Below are 27,169 nucleotides of genomic sequence, written 5' to 3'. Positions count from 1 at the left end.
TAAAAAAATCATAAAAAATCATTTAGAAAGTTAATAATTTCTCTTTTATTATTTTTAGAGGAGACTTATCTATCTATATTAGAAGATATGTTTATTGCCCAAGATTCTGTTGAAGATAATTTAGAATAAATGTATTGCTTGTTGTTTTTCCCGTTAAGTTGGCCTCCTCTAAAGCAAGGTTCTACAAATTAGTCAAGGGTTCAGAAGGAAAAGAAGGAAAGAGGAAACAGATACTATGACAAGAGACGCAGGAATCAATATTTTGATATGTCACATAACTTGAAATGGTTTGGCAACTGGACAACAGAGTTGTCTCTTTTATTAGCACATTCAAACAGCAGCAGAAAAACAACCTTCCATTTGATTCTTACTGAGATTTATTGTTTTTAATAATGCCACTTTTCAGAAATATAGTCATGTGCTCACTTAGACAGGCTGACAAAGTGAAAACTTGTATGTGATGCAAAGTACCCTTTGGGCCATAGATTAAGACATAAATAGTGCAGTGACAAGTCAAGTCAAATGCCCGCAGCAGACAACACATCCCAGCCTCCCCTTCCCATGATCTGGCTCCCATTTTGCACCATAGAACCCGCAATGGAAATCTGGCAAAACATAGAACACAGATGGCTACTGACTGACATGAAAAGTAAATTTTATTAAACATGTTTACATACATGAGTTGGAAGTTCATTTAAAAGCACAGGGGAGTGTTAAGACAAGTGGTCAAAATAGAAAGATACTACCCAATTATAATCAGTTTGATTGTTGGCCACTAAGACAGAACGGAATCTAGTAGAAGTGCACCAATGCTTCAGTTCTTCCTGCTCAGCATGGTGAGCAGTGGTCAATCTGTGCCCTGTGGAATGATGGGCAGATAATTCTGGCATGTGTAAATAATAATAAATAATTCACTTGGTGCAGGCAGTATGTCTATGGATTAAAACCTAGTGTGTACACAGTGTCTACATGTGTTACAGCCCCACAGTAGGAATCTACACCAAAATATTTATTAGAAGGAATTTGGTCCGTACTACATCACGTTTTCCGGAGGGTAAAAAATAAAGTCCATCTATAGACATTTCACCCCAGACCCACAGACTGAGTCTGGTTAAAACCTGCAAAATGTCTATAACAAAAATGGATGGCTTAGATTTCTTGGTTATTTCAGTATAGTAATTAACAAGCAAACTGTACAAGTACATGCAACATACAAGCTGGCCTATGTGGAACTAACATACATTATTAAATAACCTTTGTTTCTTTTCTTTTTTAATTTTTTTTTTACAAAACGTGCATGCAGCTTTGAACAGTTCCAAGTCATGCTGCTCTATTTGTGTAATCACAAAAGTTGAGTGACTCATAAAAGGAGGGAGAACATATCAATGCACCTGCAGAGTCTGCAGTTTGTAGCACATGTACAGAATGTCACAAGGGAAATTCAAGGCCAAGAAAAACTAAATGAAGAAAATGCAAATTGAAATTTGACTTTGTTTTATTTTCCCCCCAAAAAGTAAGATACTTCGCATTAAAAAATCAAGCTTTGTGCTTGCATCAATCTCAAAGAAATGTAAACTAAAATTCGGTAAAAACATTAGTTTAGTGCAGAATATTTCAACTGGAATTTCCAGTGGAATATTGAACAGCTCATACCATGCTCTTTCCAGGGCAGATGGGTGTGTCTACACTGAGGCATGGCTGAGAAGCCTGGGCATAGCTGAAAGTGTCTTAGGCTCAAATCCATTCCTAGTCACCATTTTGGGAAGTCAAAAGTATGGTTTATACACATAAGCATATATATTTTTTGCTATCAGGAAGAAAAAGGCATTACAAGGAGTGTTCTCAAAGTACAATTATGCGGTTAGTTTTAGCCCCCAGCATTAGTTGCAGATTGATTTCTTTAAAAGTTTTCCATGCAAAACAATGGAAAACATAAATTAATTTTCTAGAATGCAAACAGATATGCTCTTCATTTAAAAAAGTAATTCAGAGATTATTTATTTTGGAAGATAACTTTTTGTCTTTTGGGTTTCCACACGTAAGACTTTGAAGAATTATAAAATGAAAGCCAGTGAAACCCTTCTTTGGCCTCACGTTCTCTAGCTGTTGAACACTTTGGGGAGATGCTACAGAGACTGCTTCAGCCCTTTTTTGGGTGCTTTTGGAAAAAAGAAAAGAAGAGTCTCTGTTAGCATCATGAGGCCTGTCATGACACAGCCCCAAAACTAGAAATAACAATTACAGTGAAAACAAAACAAAAACTCAAGAAACCAAAAACTGATAAACACAAATAAACAAAACACACAAAAGAACAAAACTTCTCAAACACCAGGGAAATAACACTGCTTGTGGTCTGTGCAGAAACGTGTAGAATACAACTTTTCACAGAGTGAGAGTTTCCAGTTTGTTCAATTTGGTGTGTGCGCGTGTGTGTGTGTGTGTGTGTGTGTGTGAATTTAAAGTTTCCTCTTTTTCTATTAGAAGCATCAGTGACTCTCACTAGCACGTTGATTCTTACTGTAATTTGATAGACTGCCTTGTTCTGTCATATGAAGCCATGTTTTAAACAACAATTGGGACATATTATTGAAAAACTACTACAGGCAAAACACAAGTTGATTGTCTGTCTCCAACAATGCTTTTGATCATGAAATATCTGGTTCAGATTATTATCCTGAAAGGTAGAGTTTTATTGGAATGACTCTGGTATGAGTTCACTATGATCGAATGCAGGGAGGCCCAGTTGAACTTTCCAGAGATGATTGGGAAGCCCGGCGGGTTAGGGGAGTGAGCGTGGGATCCACCAGTGAGGATGGTGGGAACAATTTGTACCATCCAATTACCATGCTGGACAGATCGAGTTCTTCCAACAAGATCTGAGCCACACCCATAAAGCATTTGTGGTCCATTCTGCCATAGTCTCCCCAGACAATCACCTGCAGAGACAGAGAAACACAACGTAACTTGAACGTCTCTCTTTTTCACATTTGAAGTGTTCAAAGCAACTGTTCTGTAAAAGTGGGCCAGTCGTTGAAGGAGAGGTAATTAATAACAACTGAGACCATGGAGGAAGCATGGTAAGATAAGAAGAATTACTAACCTTAAGGTGCTCAGAGACACTTCACAATTTTTAGATTTGATGGAATGCGAGTAATATTTCCCTAGTCAATGAGGGGTATTATCTACATAAGCTATGTTAAAGAAATAAATATTTAAGTTTATTTTTCTAGAAATTTAGTACCTTTCTTGTGTAACTACTATCTAGTAAACAATGTGCAGATTCACAGACATATAAAAATGCAAATCTGTGCAACGTAGGAGGGCAAAACAAGCAATCTAACTCAGTGTACCATGGAGTGTGTGTATGATGAAGTATGTACAAAGAATGAGAGTATTCATTTGATTTCTTTTGTATTACGGTCTTCTTAGTGAAGGGGCAGATTGAAAAATAATTGTGAGTTAGTACCTTTTGAGGACTTGCCTGACAATTTTGATTTGATTAGATGATTAGTAAGTCAGTGATCTCACTGACAATTACCACGACCCGGGTCAACGCCTACTAGTGTCGGACGAGCCTTCCACATTACACATACTCCCAGGTTCTATTTTCTAATCCTCCCGTTTTCTGTAAAGGTTCTCAACTGAACTCATTGGCCTGCTTTACACAAGCATAACTGGTGAATCCTATCTTTTCTATTTACTGAGTCACTTTGCCAAATTATTTAATTTCTTGAACCTCAGACACAATCTTTAAAATGGGGATAATGGTATTTATTGTACACGGTGGTTACAAAGTCTAAAAGAGGTAACATGTGTAAGCACCTAGAAATGCATCTGGCATTCAGCCAGACTCAGCATTTGCTGGTCCCTGCATACTTCTCTTTTCGTCTCCCTTCTTCCTCTTTGAATCCCATGTCTGGTACACAGTAATGCTCACTCAACTATTCTTAGCAACGTTTTCTTTCATATATCTCTACTGTTTATTTATTTATTTATCATCTAGCTGTTGAGGAGAGAGAAAGGGTAGGAAATGGGACAAAAGCAGAAGGAGAGGATGGAGGGGAGGAAGAAAAGAAGGAAGAGAGAAAATAAAAATTTTGTTTTCTATTAGATTCACCAGATTTTTCTAATACTAAAAAGTATTTATATTATAAATTAACCATTTGGATTTTTTCCTACTCAAGAATATTATACCACATTTACCTTTATTAAATTTTATTCTCTTTGTATTTGAGCACCTCTGCAATGTATGGATAATATAGATATTACAATGTGACAAGCCGAACAGTTACTGACCTGAAGAACTTTACCCTGTGGACTTTCATCAAAAACCAGGGACTGCTGATACAAAGGATCAAGGGTTTTTCGTGCAATTCTTGTCTTCTTCTTGGCTATACAGGCCCCATTTTCCAAAAGATACACTTTGACATATGGAGCTGAACAAAGGCAAATTAACATATGAGAAGTTAACCCTTAAATTCAACTGATTTTTATTAGAAAATGCCTTACTAGGGAATTAGAGATGTTTATTGAAAGTTTCCCATTGACTATTTAAATAATTTAAAATTTTCATTGCTTCATAAATTCTATTCCTTAACACCTATATGTTACCATTATTGCCATTTCCCTAACTTCAAGTAAACATATACAAAGTTATCATAAGATTTTGACTTATGTGGGTTCCAGCTGGCATTACAATTTACATTTTAAAGCTCATTGTTTCCTTTTTATAATTAGAACTACATTTTTTTTTCTTTTGCATTTGTAAATGAGCAGAAAGCAAATAATTGACACATACTAAGAAACAATCATAACTAAAGTTTTTTAAACATGACAATACTCTTCCTAGCACCTTCTGACAGCATAATTGTGCAAGGGAAAGCCAGATCTATATTAAGAGAATCAAAGAAACACTGCCTTTTTAATAAATCAGACAATGTAAAACAGAGCACATAAAATTCAAATTCAGCAAGTGTTTTGAGAGTTTTTTTTTTTGGCCTATTTTTTTTTTTTTTTTTTTTTTGCCTATTTAACATTCTCTTGAGCAAACTCAGTAATACGTTTCCTTACCAGGTGTAGATTTGGACCCAGGCTTCTGTGTGAGGCTTCGTGCTCTAATAACTTCAACTTCTAATTGGCCCTTTTTGTCCTCCATTCCAATCTGTATATCCCCTGCAAGTGGAGGAGAAGCAAACATGTTTCTGTTCTTTGCAGTTAACAAGAAGCAGAGGCCCATAACAGACTCCAAATTATTTTCACAATTTTTAATAAAACTGATATTTAGACCCACCACTCTACAACCCCATTTCCAGCCTCCAAATCAAGTTTTGAAATGTTTCTCTTATTTTTTCTGGTACTAATCCATTTTATGAGATTCACAAGTTAGTTTATAAATCACTAGCTACAGCAACACCGAAGTACTTACATGATCTTATATTTAATAAGATTTCTTATTCTTATTTCATCCAGTGTACATACTTATCAATAAAAATTGTAATTATCTGTATTTCCAATATATAGAGAAAGCCACCATTACCATTGTATCTATCTAGCTATCTGTCATCAGTCATGACCACACACTGTCATTTTATGGACTACATGGATGTATCATTACCTATTTACCAAGACCCTTGTAAAAAGAAATGTAGGTTATTCACATAAGCTATATTTATGTAAACAGCACTATAACAAGCAGTTTTATTAGAATTCTTGCACATGTGACCAATTATTTTTTAAACATAAAATTCCAAGATTTTTAATTTTCATATCTAATTCTGTGGACATTCAAAAAGTCCATGTATACTGCCAACAATCCTCCAGAAAGGTTGTACCAGTTCTCACTACCACCAGAAATATACATATATATGTTCCCATTTCTCACACTCACTAATATTGGTATTAGCAATATTTCTAATTTTTACCAATCTGATGGTTAAAAAGTTGTATTAATTTTCATTTCTTTGATTATTAGAGAAGCTTATGTAGTCTATATGTAGTTTGATATAAAATTAGATTAGCAACTAGAATGAGTTAGAGTTTCTTACTCTTTATTTCATGGAAATGTTTGTTTCATAATTTTCATCTCTTTTGAGTTTGTATTTGTTAGAAGTCATTTGTGAAAACACCTGGCCTATTTACCCCCATGTTTTGGTGGGTAGAATGTTAAATAGTAATGGTTATAGTTCTATTCAGGTTTTCTATACCTTCTATTTCTTCTTAAATTCTTTTTTGGTAGGTTATATTTTTAAAACTTATTAATACCTTTTGCAACAATTTGGATGGAACTGGAGACTATTCTCCTACGTGAAGTATCACAAAAATGGAAAAACAAACACCACATGTTATCACTATTAAATTGGAACTAACCGATTAGCACTCAGGTGCACAGATGGAAGTAAAACTCAATGGAAATCATGCAGGTGGGAGGAGTGAGGAGCGGATGGGCGAAATCCTACCTAACAGGTACAATGTACACTATCTGGGTGATGGGCACACTTATAAGTTTGACTCAAGCAGTACAAAAGCAATCCATGTAACCAAAACATTTCTATGCCCTTAATATTCTGAAATAAAAAAATAAAATTAAAAAAATAATTTCAAAATATTTATCTCAAATAAATTTACAAATTTTAAGCATTTGTATAAGTGATATCATTCAGCAACTTGCTTTGTTCACTCAATATTTTCTTAGCTATCCATCCATATTTATGTATAGAGATCTAGTCCATTCTCTTTAATTTCTATGTTATATTTTATTGTATGACTGTCATATTTTATTTACCTAATTTCCAATTGGGAGTCTTTTGTTGTTGTTGTTGTTGTTCCTATTTGGTACTGTTATGAAGAATGCTCCAAAGAACTTCTTGAGGATATGTAACTGGAAGTGGTATTGCTCAGTCATAGTATATATACATTTTCACTTTTAACCAGATACTGCCATATCGCCCCAATTGGTGACTGCACCAAATTAAACTTCTAACAGCAGCGTATGAGGATGCATATTCCTCAAAACCTTTACCTCTTAATTATTGAAAGATTTAAAACTTTTTAGACAAGCTGATGTGGGTACACACACACACACACACACACTCTCTCTCTCTATCAGATTAAATAAGCTCCATTTTATTCCTAGTTTGCTAATTTTTTAATCATAAATTAATGCTGAATATTATCTAACATTTCTTTTGCATATATTAAGATGGTCATTTTTTTCTTTTATAGTAGAGCACTATGGTGAATTATATTGATTTTCAAATACTTAACCAACCACGTGTTCATGGAAAAAATCTACTTTTTTGTTATATTATTTTTAATATTGTTGAATTTATTTTTCCTGGGATTCATAGGGACTTTAGAAAGTATGGCTTGATGTGTATTTTCAGTTTTGGAAATTTCTCAATGTATGTATTATTAAAAATTTTTATTATCTTTATTTTTTGTTTTTTAAATTTTTATTTATTTTTATTGATATATATATAATATATGTACATATTTTCAGGGTGTATGTGATAATTTAATACATTCATATAATTTGTAAAGATCAAATCATTGCAATTGGGATATCCATCACCTTAAATATTTGTCTTTTCTTTATGCTAGAAACATTTGAATTATTCTTTCTTATCCATTCTATTTCTAATGGCTTCTGCCCTATACTTTCTCTTTCCCTGTTTTAGGACTTTAATTTTATACATATGTGTATATATATATATATATATATAACTATAAATATTTATATATACACTCACCCTTTTCTCTTAATTTCTTATTTATGTTCTCCATTCTTCTGTGTCTATGATTAATTCTGGATACTTTCTTATGGCTTTATCTAACTCCAGTTAACCAATTCTCTCCCCAGCTCTGTCTAAACTGCTGGTAACTCATCGATTGAATTCTTAAGCACAGTTATATTTTTCAATTCTAGAATTTCCATTGGGCTCTTAAAACTTTTAGTTTTCTCATAAAATTCTCAATCTTGTTTTTTATCTCCTTGAACCATTATTTTTAGTCTAAATATTTAACTTCAATACCTGTATTCATTTCAGGTTTGTTTCTATTATCTGTTGTTTCTGCATTTGAAAAAAAACATCTTTCTTTCTTGTGTGCCTGGTAATTTGTGATTGAAGTCTGGAAATTTTACTTATAATATTGTTTTTAGAGACAATTAACACCTAAGATGTTATCTTTCATCAGAAATGATTTACTTTTGTTTCTGTAAGGTGTCTGCAGTCTCAGATCACTTTAACCAAAATCAAGAACTTAAGTCATTAGAATCATAGCTCTTACAGAAGCCCAACTACTTCCAAGTTACTCATATTTTCAGGGTATATTGAACTTTTAGATTCCAACCAAAATCAAAGGAGGATCAATGGCTAACTCAAATTCTTGACCTGCTAACCCTTATAAGCTAAACAAAGTACACCTAAGCTTCTCAGTCCTTCCACTGGGAAATACAAATCAGAAAATGCCTCCAGGGAAGAACAGCTTTGAAAACAAGGCTTGCTACACATAGGCATCCATCCTCCCAAGGAACCTGGTCTTCAAGCAAACATTTAGCTATTGTCGGAGGGAAGTCTGGTATTAACTACCTACCCTACCATTGGTGTAGCCAAATTCTTCATACTCTTTTTTCAAGATTTTTATTTTTATTGTTTTAACTTGTGTTTGGTGAATACTAACTGGATTATTTTAGACTGGTGTCCAGTGAATATCAACATATAGCTTTTTTTTGTTTCTTCAATATCATTTCAACCTTTTATTGTTGAGAATAACTTATTTCATTTATTGTGATTAATTTTAGAATTGTGCTTTCCTTTGTAATTTTATGTCATGTTTTTTATTTTAAAATGCCTTCTTTTTCCTCTCTGTCTTCTTTTACATAAACAGACTTTTAAAATTTATTTTTCTGCCCCTTTGCTAGTTTAGAAGTTAAACATTTTATTTCTATTATTAAAGAGAGTATTAAATATTTAACATATGAATTCTCATTTTTATATTTTCTACATAAAAATTTTTCTGTTTACTCCCAAATAAGACAAGGATCTCGATTTATCTAAGAGCTCCTCAACTTCTCAACTCTCATGTAGATGTTGACTGGTATTTTTGTTTCACCTTGTTATAATTTGCTTTTTTCCTGCTTGTTGTTAAACACATACTCAAAACCCTGTTTTTATTGTTGTTTTTATTAAATTATTGCTTTTATAAATTTACCAACTTTCACTTATTTCTTGGCTCATCATTGCTTCTTGTATCCCATTCCTTTCTTTTAGGTTTATTATTCTTGAAAAAGTACATCTTTTGGTGAAGAGCAGTAGACAGCAAATTTTATAAGTCTTTTTGTGAATGTATATGTCTCTATTTCATCTTTATTCTTGAATGAAACTTTGTCTTAGGTTGGTAATTCTTTTCTTTAGCACTTGAAGAATCATTTCTCTTTTTAAATTTTTTAGCATTGCTAAGAAACAAAAGCTGTTAATTTGTTCCCTGTCTTTGCTAGGTAATCTTTTTCTTCTTTACAACTTGAGATGATGTCCTGAAATTTCATTAAGTTTTTCCTTGTTTGTTTGTTTTGTATACGTTGTTCAGTTCGCCACTCAGTGTGCTCTTTCAATCTTTCAGATTTCATGTTTTTCTTAAATGGTTCACCCATTGTATTTTTTCCCCAAAGTTGTCTTTCTATTCTCTTTTTAGGTTCCTACTAGAATAACTTTGAACTTTTCGGTTTATTAGTCCTATGTCTCAGATTCTCTTCTATATTTAAATTTATATATATATGTAGGCTGTGTTCTTGGTGATTTTCTATAGTTCCTCTCTTTGCATGTCATTAATTAGATCTTTAGCTTTGTTCAGCATACTATTTAGCTCATCAATTGAGTTTTAAATTTGAATCATAACATTTTTCATTCTCCAACTTTCTTAAAAATGTACGCTTTTTTTGTTTAAGAATCTCTTTGTCTTTTTTCTGTGAATTACATATAATAGTTGGGAAAATGTTAAATATCACTTATAATGTTAAATTTAAATGTTAAATATAGTTATTTCTAAGTTACTTTTAGTTAGTTGAATCATATCCATTTCTCAGGTGTGAATTCTGTTTATCTGTCAGGTCAGTTGATCGACTTTGTTGTTCTAGATGTTCTCATTAGTTTTATAATTCTGTTTTAGAGCTCAGTTCCTAGAGGTCTTTTGTTTTCTTTTTATCCTTTTAATGTTTTTTTAAAGTTTTTTTTTAACATCACAGAGATACATAATTTAAAGAGCAAAACAGTTCTATAATAAGACTTGTTATTATTATAAACAACTGACTCCCATCCCCTCCCTCAACTTCTTGCCTTCCAAAAGTCACTGCTTTCAAAGTCATCAATGTATTTATCTGATTTTTTACTTTTGACATTTGGTTCACTTTTTCTAAGCACCATACTTACAAAATATTTTCTTTTTTCAGTTTTAGATATTATAGTTTATTTCTAATTTTGATATTTTTACTGCTTTCCTACCCCTACTACATACCTGACAATTTCTGTCATCCCGTTCTCCTAATAAAAATACTTACATTATTATGATACTGTCACCTTATCTACAGCTATGTGAACTAGAATACTATGATGACTTCTCCTTTTTTAGATAGATCTTCCTTTTCCCTACACTTAATTGGTACCATTTGAAAAAGTATGTGCTTGTATTTTTACGTACATATCACTAATTCAAACCCTTAGTCTCTCCTGGTTGTTTACTTCTTCTATAAAATCAAACACATTAGGTGTTCTACAGATTTCATCTTATGAAATCTAACATGCTACAGTTTGGACAAATTGCTTTCAAATCTTGCTGCAGCTATCTTTAGTTCTCCCTTCACTATCACCCTGGTTATCCCAATCATCTCTCTCATGGGGAAGCATTTATCTACTGGATCTCATCTTTCTCTTTTTTTTAGTTCACAATCAAAAAAATTCATTTAGTTCATTTTGTTAAAGTAAATCCTCCAGTAGCTTTCTGAGCAATGTTGGAAATGAGAAAAATATTTTGAGATCTTGCTTGTCCGAGTATGTATTTATTTCAGCCTTAAACTTATTTGATAATTCGGCTGGATATTGTACTCTAGGTCAGAAATCAGTTTTTACTCAGAATTCTGAAGGTAATGCTAATAGTCTTTTGGCTTCCAGTATTATTAGTGAAGAGTCCAATGAGAATCAGAAGAGCCCAAAGAAATTCTGATTTTTGATAGTTTTTATAGAATTATTAATATTTTTCCTCTTGGGAACCTTGTATGACTGTCTATCAATCCTCAGTGTTGTGAAATTCCACAATGATGTACCTTCATGTGGATCTATTTTCTCTCCATAGTTCCTTTCAAGCTGGAATATCATGTCTTTCAGAGAAAAATCTATTGTACATACTACATGTAATTTTCTCCATTTGGCATCTTTCTTTAAATTTCATTTAGGTTATATTTTCCTGTTAGAAAATTTCAATTCTTTCAGCTTTTGTTTGTCCCTTTGGAAATTCTTTCCCATTCCAAGACTATAGAAACATTAACTTAAGTGTTTTCTAGTACTTTTTAGTGTCTTTGTCCACCCTCATTTTTCATTTTTATAATTCAGTCTGCAATGTTATTATTTTTGTAAGTTGTGAAGTAGGGAGGCAATTTTATTAATTATGTTTCGCTCCGTTAAACAGTTATGCTACCATCCTTTACTGAATATTCATTGGCCATCATTTATTTCCATGCCGTGAAATGCCACCCTTATCCTTCATTTGGATCTACTGTAGACTCTCTGTCTTGCCAGGGTTTCTGGCAATTCATATATTTAAGACTAATTTTATTTCATTTTGTATAATGTCTCAAATTAGAAAAAATGCACTGGAAATTAGAATAGTTGCTTGCAACTGGAAACCCCCTAGCTAAAATGTTGTTTCTCACTTGTATTACTATTATGCTATTTTAAATGACATTGTCAACCATAAAACATCAATTTTCCTGCAGAAAAAAATGACTCTTACCCATTGCAGGGGTGGCAAGGGTTTGGCGGCCAACAAGCTGAGCTGGTCCCAATCCATCAAGAAAATCACTGAATTGACTGTCAGCTCCTAGTCGCACTCCAGGAAATATTAAGCTATCAGCAAAAGGATAAAAACCAAAGAAACAAAACATTAAATCTCCTAGAATTCTTTTCATTAGTTTCCATTGGACTAGGTTTGATTATGAAACATGAACAATGTTTAGACAATCTGTTTACTTACTGATTCTTTGCATTGCTTTGAGCCAAGTATACAAGGCTCAACACTGTTTGAGAAAAAGTATGAACTCTCAATTTAAGACCTGATTCTCTATTCAGGAGGACTCAGTTTTTAATGTACTAAGTGTTTTGGACACTTACAAAACCAAATCCAAATCCTTATATAAATGTATTGATGATATAAAATGTAAGATGAAAATTTTATATCATAAACCTTACATAGATAATTAATTGCTTATGAACATTAAGTAACATTAATGCTAAATTTTAAAAAAGTGGTTAATAATTTCTTGAATAAATACCATAGCATAGTACAAGTTCTTATATACAAATACAATGAGTTTAATTTATTCATCTTTGAATTAATTAAATGTCTAAATTACATGAGACTTTTATGTGGTCCAAATGAAAATTAATTGGTTAAAATATGTCTATTTCTAGTCATATTCTAGTAATATGGCTCCCTGGAAGCCCAAGGATGTGAGCTGCACAAGAGCAGTGACTGTGCTCTTGTTGATAGATGTAATTGTCTCTGGGTAATGAAAACCATGCTTGTTACGTAGTTGGCATTCCACATGTATTTTTTGAATGAGCATATTTCTACGAATAAAAAGCTCTGACAGACTCAGCGGCTTAACTATGGTGGAGGCAAATTTTATTTGATTTGTTACGTTTGTATCAGAAAATAATGTCTCCAGTCCTTCACTGGTACAATGCTTTATACTACTTCATCAAATATTGGTATTTTGTCAAAAGTTTACCTCCATACCTGCTGATTTTTTGTTCTTGGCTATACCTTGCTGGGAGTGTGCATACCAATCATTTGATCAAATAAACAGTCATGCATACCAATCATTTGATCAAATGCTTTTTGATGGAAAGAGTGTCAGAAATATTAATTTGGCATAATTTTATTTAATTTTCAAACAAAATAGAAAAATGGTAGTAAAAAGTTATGAATTTTAGAATGGTATGTGAGGAATCTAAATGGCAATGAATGAATACTTATGGAAAATGTATACATAGTCTATCTCCATGGAAGCCACCACAGCATAATTGCTTATTTGTAAGACCCCCTACCTTAATAAAAGTGCAGTTTTACCAAAATATTCTCAAGCATGGGAAAATGCAGGTTTTGTGCAAGATCCATATGAAATGGTAAAAAAAATAAGTAAACAAAAAAAACCTTGTGATTTTTTTTCAAAATTAACTAAAACTCTTTAATCAGAAAAATAATAAGATAGAACCTGAAATTTTTTTCCTAAGATAGAAATGAGACAGTGATGTTTTAAAAACAAGACAACATTAAGTTGCTTACATGTATGAGAATGTTAGACTTACAACAGCTTAGGACCCAAAATAGCTTGGAGAAAATTAAGAAAACGGGAAATCAGTTCCTCACTTCCAAATGTTAATTTCAGATTTTGGTGACAGGGCCAGACAATGAGTTTCCCACGTGGAAGAATGCATTAAGTGTAGCATTTCTCCACCAAACATCCAGTAAGGAACTATTCTGGGCTTTACCAGATGATGGAAATCAGTTTATTCGTGTTAACTGAGCAGTTCTTCATTCCTTGGAGAGGTGTGAGTGACCAGGTACAGAGGCATGGCCGTGTGTACTTAGAAGAGGCCAGGCTGCTTTAAAATGGATGGTTGAACTTCTGGATAAATAAAAAAGCTGCACAGTAACCATTGGTGGCTTTGTGGTTTCACCAATTACTACACGAGCCACGGTTCTAGAGCCGCGCAGACGTGCTGACATCACTTACTTCCCCTCCGAGCTGTAACTGTTGATGCTGCCGTCCGTGGACTCGCGGCTTGGCTGCCTGACCATCTTCCGCATTTCGGCTGCCATGCCTGTCTCTGTGCTTCTCTGGATGGTACTTTTCAACTTCTTGTGGCCCGACTCTGACAGGAGAGAGTAAAAGAAACTCTAAGTTTTATTTAGACAGTTTTCCCCTGAATATCAATTGATCCTGCAAATACAATCGTTAATTTTACATATAATTAAAAATTTAATCAGAAAAACAGTAGTCTAAGAAAATAACTATTTAATTAAATCTCTTTGCCAAAGTGTGCGCTGGCTAAGAGGGGTAGCGGCGGAAGGTAAATCATGGCCACAGTTCCTGAGACTGCCCGAATCTCAACGAACAAAAACAAACTCGTGGTATTATTGTTACTGACAACTTCAGTGAAAATCTGAATTTGGCACAAAACTGTTATGGGGAAAGATGATGGTGAGCAATCTAATAGGTTTCTCCTAATCTGTAATTCTCCAACTGTGTGGGAATAGACGTCCTTAAAGAAAAGGGGGCACTTGAAACCAAGCATGAAAAATACCACAGTTTGATACCATCCTATATCAGCAATCCCCATAAAGAGAAACAGTAGTATTTTATTTAATGATTTTTGCAACACTTTAAAATAAACTATGTCATTTGGGATGGTATATACGTTATGGGGGTGGATACAACATATATTATTCTAATTCCAAGGCCGTGCAGCTAACTCATGGCCTTCTGACTCAGCTGCATGACTTCTGACTGGCAGTTTTGAGGTGTGCGCCCCCATTTGCACTGTGAATTATACTGGCTGGTCATTCCCACTGCAGTTCTTTAAGTTCAGAGCAACTTCCTTGAGCCACTTTGTATAGCAGTAACCATCATTCCATTCATAGCACAGAAATAAAATTCTGGAACCTTTATTTGATTATACGAATGAGCAGTATCAATAGGTTAGACAAACTGTTGGACTTTATCCAATCTACACATTCTATATACATTTATGGTTTTCTATTTTTTGTATAGTATCATTTAACACCCATTAACAATATATGAAAAAATGCTCTCTCTATATAATTACACACCTAACTATATATATATGTATAAACTCTTCAATCCATGAAATCTCTGTAAAGCAGCACCTAAATACACTCTTAGATAAGCCATATGAAAAACTGCATTTTTCCTCTCATTTTTGGTCACTGCAACCCTTTTGTAAATGTCTAATCAAAGTTATAATAGATTATACTATATAGACTTAATGTTCATGCTTCCCATACATTAATAGATTTATTAAATTTTTGTTTTTGTTCTTAACATTTTTATTGCTAGTTTTGTTTACAAAGGCAATATATGTATATTACAAAATATTCAAATATTACAGATACATCAAATGTTGAACATCCTGTATAATTTCACCCCATAAGAAGATGGTGGTTAATAATTTGGGTGCTATTTTTTTCTTTATATCTATACACGTTTCTTCACTTGGCTTCTGTGATCCACACTCTCCATTTTTCCTCCTCTGTCATTGGTTGCTTTTCCCCAGTCTCTTGTGCTGGAACCACCTCCTCCTCCTCGAGAGTTTTAGATATAGGAGAGCCCTAGGCCACCCCTTGGACCTTTTTACTTTTCTCTACACTTATTTCCTAGGTAATCTCAGCCATGGTTTTAAAGCCATTTATGCCCTTATGCTTCCAAAATTACACATCAACAGTCCCAGCCTTTCTCCTAAAAGTCAAAGTCATTAATCCAATTGCTTATTAGCTCCGTTTAGAGATGTAATAGACACTTCAATATTAACATATCCAAAACAGAACTCTTCATTCTCCACCTCCATCACACTACCACCACCTACCGCCAAGTCCTCCCTCCCTGCACTCAGGTGATCAGGCCTAAAACCTGTAATCATCCTTGGTCATTCTTTCTAACACACCCCACATCCAACCCGTTAGCTAATCCTCTTGGTTTACCTTCAAAATGAACCACAAATCTGATCACTCTTCCTCCTCTCCACTGCTCCAAGACTACTTCACGCCACTATCATCACTCAACACGACCACTGCAACATCCACACCACACTAGTCTCACTGCTTGTATTCTTTTCCTCCTTAGAATATTCTCTACCTAACAGCCATGGTGAGTCTTCAAAAATATAAATATGAATATATCATTCTCTTGCTCAAGGTCTTATAATGGTTCATCAAAATTAAAAGGAAACCCCAAAATGGTTATCAGGCCCATAAAATGCCATGTGACCTGGTTCCCGAAACCCCTCAGAGCTCCCATTCCATGTGGTTATGGCTCTCCGGCCACACTTGGTGTTTCCTTGAACCTCCAAACATGCTGCTGCAGGGCCCTTTTTATTATTGTCTGTCCCTCTGACCTTGTTGCCTTACTCCCTCACTTTATTCCTATCTCTGCTCCGATGTCATCTCCTTAGAGAGGCTTTTTCTGATCCTCATCAGTCTCTATCCCCTTGCCATGCTTTATTTTTCTTCATAGGACTGCTTCATCTGCCATTAAACCCTTATCTGCTTGTTTGTTGCCTGTTTCCCAATTATAAGATAATTTCTACAAGGGTAGGAACATTGTGAGTATTGCTCACTGTTTCTTCTGGTATCTAGGACGTGGTATAAACTTGCTAATACACATAAATACTAATGTGTAATTTCCACATTCCATTTAATATAATGTAATACAAACATGTACACATTTATTCTTTTTAACGATTGCACTCATCCATTTTATGGCTGTGTGGTTTCAAAATTAAGCCATCTCTTTAGTGATGGGCATTTGGATAGTTCCAATTGTTAAAGGAGAGTTTTTATAGGATAAATTCCTAGAAGTTGAACTGCTACTGAAGGGCAGGAATCTGTTTCATATTAATAGCTATTTTTTAAATTGTCCTTTAGAAGCATTATAGTAATTTACTCTCCTACCAACATTTATATGGATGTTCCCATTTCCCTATCGAAGGCTCAGGAATTTTCTACCTTTTCCATTTTGGGTCTCTGTCTTGCCTACCTGGACTGTCACTGTTGAATGTGTACACTTACTGAAGGCAGGGACTTCATTTATGGCCATTCTGAATGCTGTTTAGTTCAATTTTGGTATTTATTCATTTATATATTATACTTCCTTCCTAGAGGTAGTTCATTTATGAAGCTACTGTGGTAGAGTAACATTGCATTCATGCCCACATATTGGCAAGATCGCACTTGAGGGACAGGGTCAAGCCCCATGGGTGTATTACCAAAGTACTGAGCCAAGTAGAATTATGACAAGCGTTTATCCAAGGCAGCATGAAGCAATAAGGCCAAGGCAGAAAACAAATTTTTTTTTTTTTTTTGAGACAGAATCTTTCTCTGTCACCTGGGCATCAGCCTAGCTCACAGCAACCTCAAACTCCTGGCTCAAGCGATTCTCCTGCCTCAGCCCCTGAGTAGCTGAGATTACAAGCACGTGCCACCACACCCCGGCTAATTTTTGTTTTCTATTTTCAGTAGAGATGGAGGCTCGCTGTTGCCCAGGCTGGTCTCAAACTCCTGACGTCAAGCGATCCTTCTGCCTTGGCCTCCCAGAGTGCTAGGATTATAGGCATAGGCCACCTCACCCGGCCTAAAAACAAATTGTTATTGAAAATAATGAGGATTATAGCTAGAAAAATTAGAGCAAATGTTAAATCCAAATGGTGAGGTGATGCTGGAAACTGGAGGAGATACAGTTAAGAGGATCGGCAGTATGGGGGTACAGGTTAGAGTGTTAGTTCATTTAGTTTTTCACCCATCCATGTAACCATCCAACAAATATTTACTTAGCGCCTACTACGTGTCATACACTGCGTTAGGTGCTCGGGGTACACTGATGAATGACAATTTTCCTGCTGTCATGGAGCTTACATTCTAGTATGTTTGTGCATGTATACAGGAAAGACAATGAACAAACAAAGATATAATATGGCTGGTAATAAGTGCTATGGAAAAAAATGGTCAGGATAAAGGGGATAGAGAATGGTAGGGGAGACGGCAAGGTTTTATTTAAAAAGCGGTCAAGGTCTCATTAAGCAGCGTGTGGAGGAAGTGAGGACACAAGCCATGAGGAAAGAGAGAAGTAGCACACGGCGGGGACTGGTCCTAAAGATTGGGGGTTGGGGGGTGCGAGTAATGGTGGTCTGGGGAGGGCGGCTGTCTTGCCAGTAGCGCACGGGTCTCCAGGCTTCCTCTCCAGTCTTTCCAAGGCTGATGCTGCCTCCAGCCAAGAGGCTCTGTCGCCAGTGATCTCAGGGCTCTGTGCGTGGCTGGGAGTCCAGGTGACTGTGGAGTGTAGACTGTTAATACCTGATTTCTCTTGCATTTCCTAACACAGGTTTCACATGGTTGTGTTCGTTACATATTCGTTTAATGAATGAAAAGAGAAATTTTAAAGGTGAATAATCTTTATTAATTTGTTTTTTAGTTTTTAACCAGGATATCAAGTTTTCTTAAAGGAGGGTATATCTATAGGTTGTCCCAAAATTCTTAAAGCGCTTTTAAACCTTAATAACTACTCAAATGTAAATGTTATACACTCCGAAAAAAATCATTTGAGAGGTTAGTTATTCGATTTTCTCTTATACTTAATTTTGTGAATTTGAATAATATATTTTTAGTTTTAAAGTTTTTGTTTAGTCCTTCTGATTGAAGATGGCAGGTGAATTGAAACCTAGCTGCTGCCTTATTCATATCCATCAGTATTCATAAAAAGAGCTTCGATGGACTAAGCAATATAAATGCCCAGGTAGAAGCTGAATAAATAGTTCCAGCATTGAGTTTGTCTTATTTAAATTCGTAAGGGCTGTAATATTAATTTGGGATATGAGGACTGGAAGAAATATTGTTTTATAGATGTGGAAACTGTAAACTTAGAAAAATATAATTCATGCAACAAATTTTGTTCAGCACTTAACTCAGTCCAGTCTGTTCTGGATGCCAGTGACACAGCAATGAGTGCAACAGATGAAAATCCCTGCCCTAATGGAGCTTACATTCTAGTGGGTATAACGGCTTGCTCAGCATCATGCTAGTTAGCAGCAAAAGCTGAATTAGAAACCTGATTTTCTGAATCTCAGTCTTGTAATTATTCTTTTATGCCACCATTTAGGAAAACACAAAGTCTGGTCTTCCTTATTTTGCAAATAGAACAATGGTTTAGCTACACAGATATTTTCATGTATACATTCATATATGCGCTTACAAGTTCACTTGTAAAACTTTGTTAAACAACATATCTATTCTATACAAGTACAAATATAATATATAATTATCTGCATTTATCTTTCTACATATGCTGTAATTATATGTAATCACATACATATATTTTACATACATGTAATATTTTATTATCAATATAATGCATTAAATATATACATACTGGAAAATGCAGTTATGTTTTTTAAGAATACCACCAGTATTAATAATTATTTGTATGCACTGAAGAATCATTAACCTTATAAACATATGAAGTTTACTATCAAATTATAACATGAAGCCTTTGATTTGAAAATGCTGTCCCAAGTATTCTACAAAGAACAAAAAATTAGAAAAATAGTTCATTTTAATATTTTCCAATCACAAACACATGAAAAATTAGTAAAATCCATAATGTTTGGGGCAACATTTTACCCATATTCTAAAACAAACTTTCTCTCAAGGTGCTCCAAAAGGTAAACTCTTTCTCTCTTTACATATTTACGTTATATTTAGAAATATCCACTGACTTATTAATTCATTCTTTACATACCCATTAAACACCAAGAATCTACAGTATAATAGGCATCATTCTAGGTGTGAGAGATACACCAGTAATAAGACAGGATAGGGCATGCAATAAACATGTATTTATGCATCAGGGCCATGAGGAACAGGTCAGAACTAGAAATAGATACACAGATAAATAGATAGATAGGATATATTGCCATGCAGACACAATTAAAATCTATGATGCTAAATGAAATAACTTAGGGAAGAAATAGAAAAAAAAGGGTAAACAGAATGGAGCCTGGGATACTCCCATAGAGAGAGGTTCAGAAGAAAATCAACACTGTTGAAGAGGCTGAAAAGAAGGACCTTTTAAGGTAGGGGGGAAATAGGTAAGTGCAATGGTACAAAAACCAGAAGAAGAAAGTGTTTCAAGAAGTAAAAAAAAATATGTGTTGATTACTAATTCAAGTTTTAGTAAGAGAAAGACATAAAAGTGATTATAGTCCTTGGCTGCGTTGAGATCACTGACTTCGAGGGGAGTAGGTTTGGTGAAATAACTAACTAGTAACCCCACTCTACGCCCACAGTCATTTAGGTGCCCACAAGGAGTGGCCAGTCAGAAGAGAGAATGAGAGATGAGGAAACAGAGACAGCTCCTATGACTATTTTGAAAAGGTTTGTTGTGATCGAGAGGTAGTATTTGGAGAGTCACATAGTATTAGGAGAGGCTCTCTATTTTTTAAGATGTGATAGTAGAGCTTTTCCTATGTATATGGGAATGATTAAATGGACGGGGAAAAACGCAACATTATTAGGTCTAATATTATTGGTTGGACAGATGGATAAACATAGATAACATTAGATAAACACAGTCTCTGACCAATTAGTACCAATTTAATGGTGAGTACATGCAGTGTTTGCGGTGTGGGGCAGGTGGGAAGGGGCAGGACGGGATGGGTAAACCCGCACCTAGCGGATGCTGTGTGCGCTGTCTGGGGGATGGGCACACTTGTCGGGCAGTGCACAGGCAATTTATATAACCAAAGCATTTGCATCCCATAGTACTCTGAAATGAAAAAAAAATTAAAAAAGAAGAAATCACAAGAAAACTAATGAATGAACAAGAATCTTCACGTGTTCATTTTTTAACTTTAAAAAATGTATATCTATATATGTATCTATAGACAAATACGTCTGTATACGTGCATACCTGTGTTAATTTATGTATTTAGATCTTAGGTGCAGAGGGTTGTTAATGACATTCTTCAGTTACTGGCACGTTGCCATATTGGATCCACCAAGACCCCTCTGTCCTATTTATATATCTAAACCTGTTCATCCATTCATTCCATTTTATCAGCATACTCTACTGTCATTCCCCTACCCCCACTGGCAATTTAATGTATTTAATGTATAGCTTTTTATTCGGATGTGTTATGCAAAATGTGTGTTATTTTATGTGCTTGTATTTTTAGTTTACATAAACAGCATTGCATTATATATCTTTTGTCACTAAGTACTGTTTTTACTGTTTTAAAGATCTATTCAAGTTGATATAGAATATGCTTAATCGATTGCATTAAAATAAAAAGCAGTCTTTGATGCCAAAATGACTATACGATTCCATCAATTAACTACAGAAGTCAGTAAAAGAATATCATCTAATTGACTAAACAGTTTGGGTCCAAAGGATAAATACAATAATGGCTATTAACTCACAAAGTATAGAGTTAAGTATAATCTTTTGGTCACTCTGAAAGTAACAACTGGGATCAGTGATAAAATTTATTTTTTTATGTATATGGTGACAAAATTAAGTTTTTTAAAAAGAAAAGCTGTCATTAATATGTTTTGCTTATTTTGTCCTTTATTTACTTACTCAACAAATTGTTACCTGAGTGCTTTGTGCCCCAATTATGTGCATAAATGAGAAAAGAAAAGAAGCCCTGACATCAGCCATCTCATGACCTAGAAGAGGTGGACAAGTAAAGTCTAACTGTCATGCAGTATAAGTGCTAGGCAGTGGGTTTATTTTATATGAATTTCACTTTATATATTTATCAAATGTAAACTCAATAATATGGAGAAAGGAAGAGAAGGGCAGAGAGAGAATCACCCAAACAGTTAAGTGTGAGTCTGCTGCTTGCAAATGCCACTTAATGAACATGTAACTTGGAGAGACCATGAGACTTCCATGCAAGTCTTCTCTTTTGTTTCAGTTTTTGAAGATAATTCTGGTGTTTATGATGATTTCTAAAATAGGCTGCCTAAAAGCAAACCCATGACTTTATCTAGTATTCAAACCAAATAGCAGCAATGTAGTCAAACTATAAAATCTGACAATCTTGAACTTACTGAGAGATCAGATATTGGTGTTGAAGGAATTTTCTTAGGAAACTGTGACACTCTGTGTGGACAGTGAAGGGGGACAGAGTTGTATAGTTGTATTTCAGGCCAGGAGAGCTGCATACATAAAGGTCTTAAAATGAGAAAGAATATGGCCCCTTGAGATAACTACATTTCCTGAATGACCAGAGCTAATTTAACGGTGAGTGAATACAGTGAGGTGTGAAGCAGAGAAGTAAGCAGTGGAGGGATCGCCCAAGGCCTTTTACCTAATGCTCTAATGCTCTCTGTGCTTGGTTCCGTATCATTTTGGCTAATGTTGATTTATGGTTCATGCTGTTCTTAATGATCTCAAGGTCTTGGTCTTCCCAATACTAATATTCCCCATATAAAATTGTATGTACTTTGTATTATATGCAATATGATATAGTAATATTATCATAGATCTCCAACAATTATTCTTTAAAAGAAAATATCTAACAGTACTTCTTTGTTATGTCAGATGCTTCCAATTGTTGTGGTAACCATGTAGTCAGAAATTTTTATTAGTCTGCCCTAATAGTGACACAACTTTCTTTAGTATTTAAACAAATAAACAAAAATGTTCCGTTTGTGCTGTGCCAAGGTTTTTAAATATATTTCATCCTAAGCCAGATAAATAGAACTTGTAAAAATTTCATAGGTTGGAGGATTATTTTTAGAAAATTGCATGAGGGTTCTTTGACTTTTATGGTTTTTGTCATTTTCTCTCACTTATTCTCCAGGTTAATCCTACCAACCATAAACTCCACTATCGTCTTCTCATTTTCCAAAGAGATTTATAATGAAATAAATATAGTGGCCAACAAACTAAAAATAGTATTATTCAGAATATTTTTGTGAGATGGATGGAATAAATTCTCTTGATGATATTTTCCTTCAAAAGAATACCTCAAATCTTTTCCAGTGATGTACTTATCCTCTTTTATTCCACTCCCATAACCCAAAAGAGATAAAATGTTTTCTTTTGCTGCCATGTACTTTAAGTTCTTTACAGATACTACTTGAGAAAAGAGATTCATCTGTTTGAACACTGACATTTATTTATTTTTTTCTTCAGCTCATCTAAGGTGGCTAATAGCTATTTTTTTGTAAGAAACCTGCATGTTAAACTAACAAGGCTGCCAAAGAACACCGAAGAGGTTTATAGTCATTGAAATACACCACCTGTATAGCATCTTGTTTTGGCCAAAGCCAAGTAAAAGAGGAGGAAACATTCAAATCCTGAATTTCTCACTCTTGTAGATTATTTGATTTCATAGCTTTAAGGGTTCCAAAGTGTTTCTGGTGTTAGGGGCTGAATTGTGACCCACTGCCCCCAAAGATATATGTTGAAGCTCTAACCACTGTACCTCAGAATGTGACTTTATTTGGAGACAGGGACTTTAAAGTGGTAAGTAAGTTAAAATGAAGTCGTTTGGATTGGCCCTAATCCAATTTAACTGCCCTTAGAAGAAGAAGAGATCAGGACTCACAGAGAGGCACCCGGGGTGCTTGTGCACAGAGGGACCACCCTAGGAAGAGGAAGAAAGATAGTGCCCACCTGCTAGCCAAGGAGAGAGACAGAACCTCAGAAGAAACCAAACCCACCCACACCTTGATCATGAACTTCTAGCCTCCAGAACAGTGAAAAAATAAATATCTGTTGTTTAAACCACCCAGTCTGTGGTCTTTCGTTTATGGTAGCCCTAGCAAACTAATACATCTAGGGAGTGGATATTATTATTTTAACACTCTAAGGTCCTCATATTACTTAATGAATGTGATGACTTAAATGCAACTTAAAGCACGTGTGGATAAATTATCACCTAAGTAGTGTGAGGATGAGATTAAGCCCCAAATGCTGAAATGGGCTTGTTTTTCCTGGTTGCCTTGATTAGATTAAAAGTGGTCTGAAATATTACAGGGGTATATCTAAATCATTTATTAACAACTCTTGATAATCAGAAAATAAGGCCTCATATTTTATTTGTCCAGTAGTAGTAAATATATCACATATAGGTCAAATCGGTTTTCTTTACTCTCCTTTGGTATGAGTTAATACCTCAGATGAGGCTGGATTTCATATATTAAGTAAAAATCTAGAATATCTCCTTACTATCTGCCACCCTATTTATAAAAATAAAACAATACTTAAGGGTGACACCCAGAAAGAAACAAATGTTTTACCGTATGTTTCATATATTTTTTAAAAACTTGTATTTAAACTCAAGGTTTAAGGGACTCTTTCCTCCTATCCAGTCTCATCAGGGAAACTAATATTCCAAGTGGCAGTTGGACAGGAAGGGGTTTGAGGGGCAACTCTGGAATCAGAATGTCTGGATTCAAGTACCGGCTCCACCACTTACTAGTTCTGTGCCTGCAGGCAGCCTACGTAGCCTCTGTGTGCCTCACTTTCCTCATCTATTGACAGAGGGGATCATGAAACCTAGCTCCTAAGGTTATTTTGAGTATTAAATGAGATAATGTACATAAAGCACCCAGGAAAGTGCCCAGCACCTATTTGAAGTTATTCACGGTTACACAATAAGAACGCAAAATATTTTACACAGATTAGGTCTTTAAGTAGAATGATGCCAATTCCCCTTGCTCTAGTCAAAGCACATGTTCTTTCTCAGCCTCCCATTTAACTCAAAATGTTATTTAGAATGCAGTATAATTAAGTTATAACATGTCACATAGACTGCTTGTGGCCCCAGTATCCAGCCTCACCCTTTCTCTTACTGGTAGAGCTTCCCCCCTAGTCCCCGCTAAGGACTAACCACTTTTCTCTTCTTTCCTCTTATCTTGATGGCATGGGGATGTGATGGTAGGAGCTACAGCAGCTACTTTGGGTCTCGGAATGGGAGCATTTAATGCAGCTGGCAGGGCTTGGGCCCCTGACACGATAGAGTCATTATAACAGCTCCAGACTGGACTGTCCACTGGGACTATTATGTGATACTCTTGATTGAGCCACTCACTATATCTGGGGCTGTCTTGTTACAGCAACCTATTTTATATCACAGCAGATCGTATTCTACATAAAATCAAGTATGGATTTTTAAAATAAAAAAATAGTTCAGATATAAACCCCTCAAATACAGCCAACTGATCTTTGACAAAGCAGACAATAATATACACTGGGGAAAGAAGCCCTATTCAATAAATGGTGCTGGGAGAATTGGATAGCCACATGCAGAAGAATGAAACAGGATCCATATCTCTCACTGCCTACAAAAATTAAATCAAGATGGATAAAAGACTTAAATGTTAAGGCATGAAACCATAAGAATGCTAAAAGAAAATGTTGGAAAAACTCTTCTAGATATTGGCCTCGGCAAAAAATTTCTGAGGAAGACACCCACGGACCAAGAGGCAGCCAAGAGGATGTGCCCACCCAGGGTCCATGTCCATCCAGAGCCCATGTTCCCTTCTGAATAAGTCTTCAGATTCCTGGGATCCTAGACTTTCCTGACTAAATGGCCCTGAATCCACAGCCAGGGCTGCCCCAGGTGTCTTTCTAGGGTTCATCTTCCTGAGGACGAATAGCACCACCAATGTGCAAGTCCACGTGGGTGTGGACAGAGAGAACACGTGTGCAAGGGCCCTCAAGGTGCAGGATGGAGCCAAAGTGTGGCAAGAGAAGAAAGTGGGTGACTGGTCCTAGCAGACCATGGGGTAAGCCAAGGACAAGCACAGAGCTCTGAGAAGTCTCAGACTTCTAAACTGGACCTCCTTGGTCATTACAAAGATAGTTGTCTAGGTAGGATACTAAAAGACCTTTTATTTAGCATTTTGTTGGTTTGGTTTATAACTTTTAAAAGACACATAGTATGTGGGCTTCCATTTATTGCCCAGGGCCTCAGGCGAGCCTAGAATTTCTCATGCATAAAACTGACCCATGCTTCATAAGCAATGAATTCTTTATTTTGATCCACTTGAAGGAATTACCATTAGAACAAATCTGCTGGGTATTTTTGTTTGGGGTTTTGATCAGACTCAACAACTTGTAATACATTTTTTGATAATTAAAAAAATAAGGAAATCTTACATGAGTAGGAAAATCCTATTCTCTAGGTTTTCCTCCCATCAGTTCAGGAAACTTGGGGACAAAGGGGACGTGTAAAAGTAACAGTTCTACTGAGTGTGCCTATCTCTGAAGAACCAATCCTCACTTCTCTCTCTCTGGGGAATGATCCTCCACACGAACACACTGGGGACTGTGAAACCTACAGACCCAGACAGAATATTCCTCATGGAAGAGAGGTGGGACAAGAGCAGGGAAGCAGAGAGAGGTTCAGTGCACTTCATAGAATAAAACCAGAATGTTCTACCACATATTGTAATGACGGGTGTACAATCCTCACATAAATGGGTGAATATTTCTCTACATATATTTAATAGAATGTGAAGGCATTATTTGCTAAGGTTTGATTTAAGCAGAGATTGCAAAGAAAAGTAGGGTCAGTCCTTCCAAACCCGTAACATTGGAAATTTTACTTTTTTTTTTTTTAAACTCCAGAATGTTCAGGAGAAAGAGTAAATACAGATGCACTAACAGCCATCTTTTTTTCCTCTTGTATTTATAAAATCAAGAGGTAAGAAGTACAGGTGGTCAGAGAGACATATTTACTACTGCTAATTTAAAAAAAAATCCAGTTTCTGTTTTATTAATAGGGACATTTGGATTTTCATTGGCAGACAATTCAGTAGACAAAGATTACACATGTGTTCACTAGTAAGCTTCCAGGGAGCAAGGCAGCAAGCACGGCAGAGACCCCATACAGGTCATGTCTTAGTCATAAATCAATCAAAACATACTGTCCCATCCTACTCAAACATTGCCCCCACCACCTCCAGAGACTTAGGAGATTCTACATCATTGTAGAAGAAGCCAATTCAACTGTGAAAATAATAACTACTCAAGTGGGCTTTGCTTTCCCAAAATATTATTATCTGGAAATGTTTCACTCTCATTTGTTATATTATAATGGGAGGCCTATTTGGATTTATGATCACCAACTACATGTGGTTGGTACAAGTT

At 35.2% G+C, this 27,169-nt stretch overlaps 1 protein-coding gene across 50 annotated transcripts in view; it reads right to left on the bottom strand.

Annotated features, from left to right (window-relative positions):
• Nucleotides 1-299: 299 nt before the first annotated feature.
• The window catches only part of RIMS1 (regulating synaptic membrane exocytosis 1), a 467,111-nt gene continuing 440,241 nt past the window's right edge, over nucleotides 300-27,169 (bottom strand). For 30 of the 50 annotated variants that reach the window (XM_069488784.1, XM_069488776.1, XM_069488766.1 and 27 more), the window contains 5 exons: nucleotides 14,006-14,144; nucleotides 12,001-12,113; nucleotides 5,071-5,172; nucleotides 4,297-4,436; nucleotides 300-2,936 (listed from right to left, as the gene is read on the bottom strand). In XM_069488784.1, coding sequence (XP_069344885.1) covers nucleotides 2,718-2,936; nucleotides 4,297-4,436; nucleotides 5,071-5,172; nucleotides 12,001-12,113; nucleotides 14,006-14,144 — 713 coding nt within the window. In that variant the 3' untranslated portion in view covers nucleotides 300-2,717. The remainder of the gene's footprint in view (nucleotides 2,937-4,296; nucleotides 4,437-5,070; nucleotides 5,173-12,000; nucleotides 12,114-14,005; nucleotides 14,145-27,169) is intronic. The other 20 variants (XM_069488755.1, XM_069488743.1, XM_069488789.1 and 17 more) reach the window with 1 other exon arrangement.

The sequence above is a fragment of the Eulemur rufifrons genome, chromosome 15, assembly GCF_041146395.1.
Source record: "Eulemur rufifrons isolate Redbay chromosome 15, OSU_ERuf_1, whole genome shotgun sequence".
Lineage (NCBI taxonomy): Eukaryota > Metazoa > Chordata > Mammalia > Primates > Lemuridae > Eulemur > Eulemur rufifrons.
The sequence above is the reverse complement of the archived record's forward strand: the minus strand, read 5'-3'. Positions and strand labels throughout refer to the sequence as shown.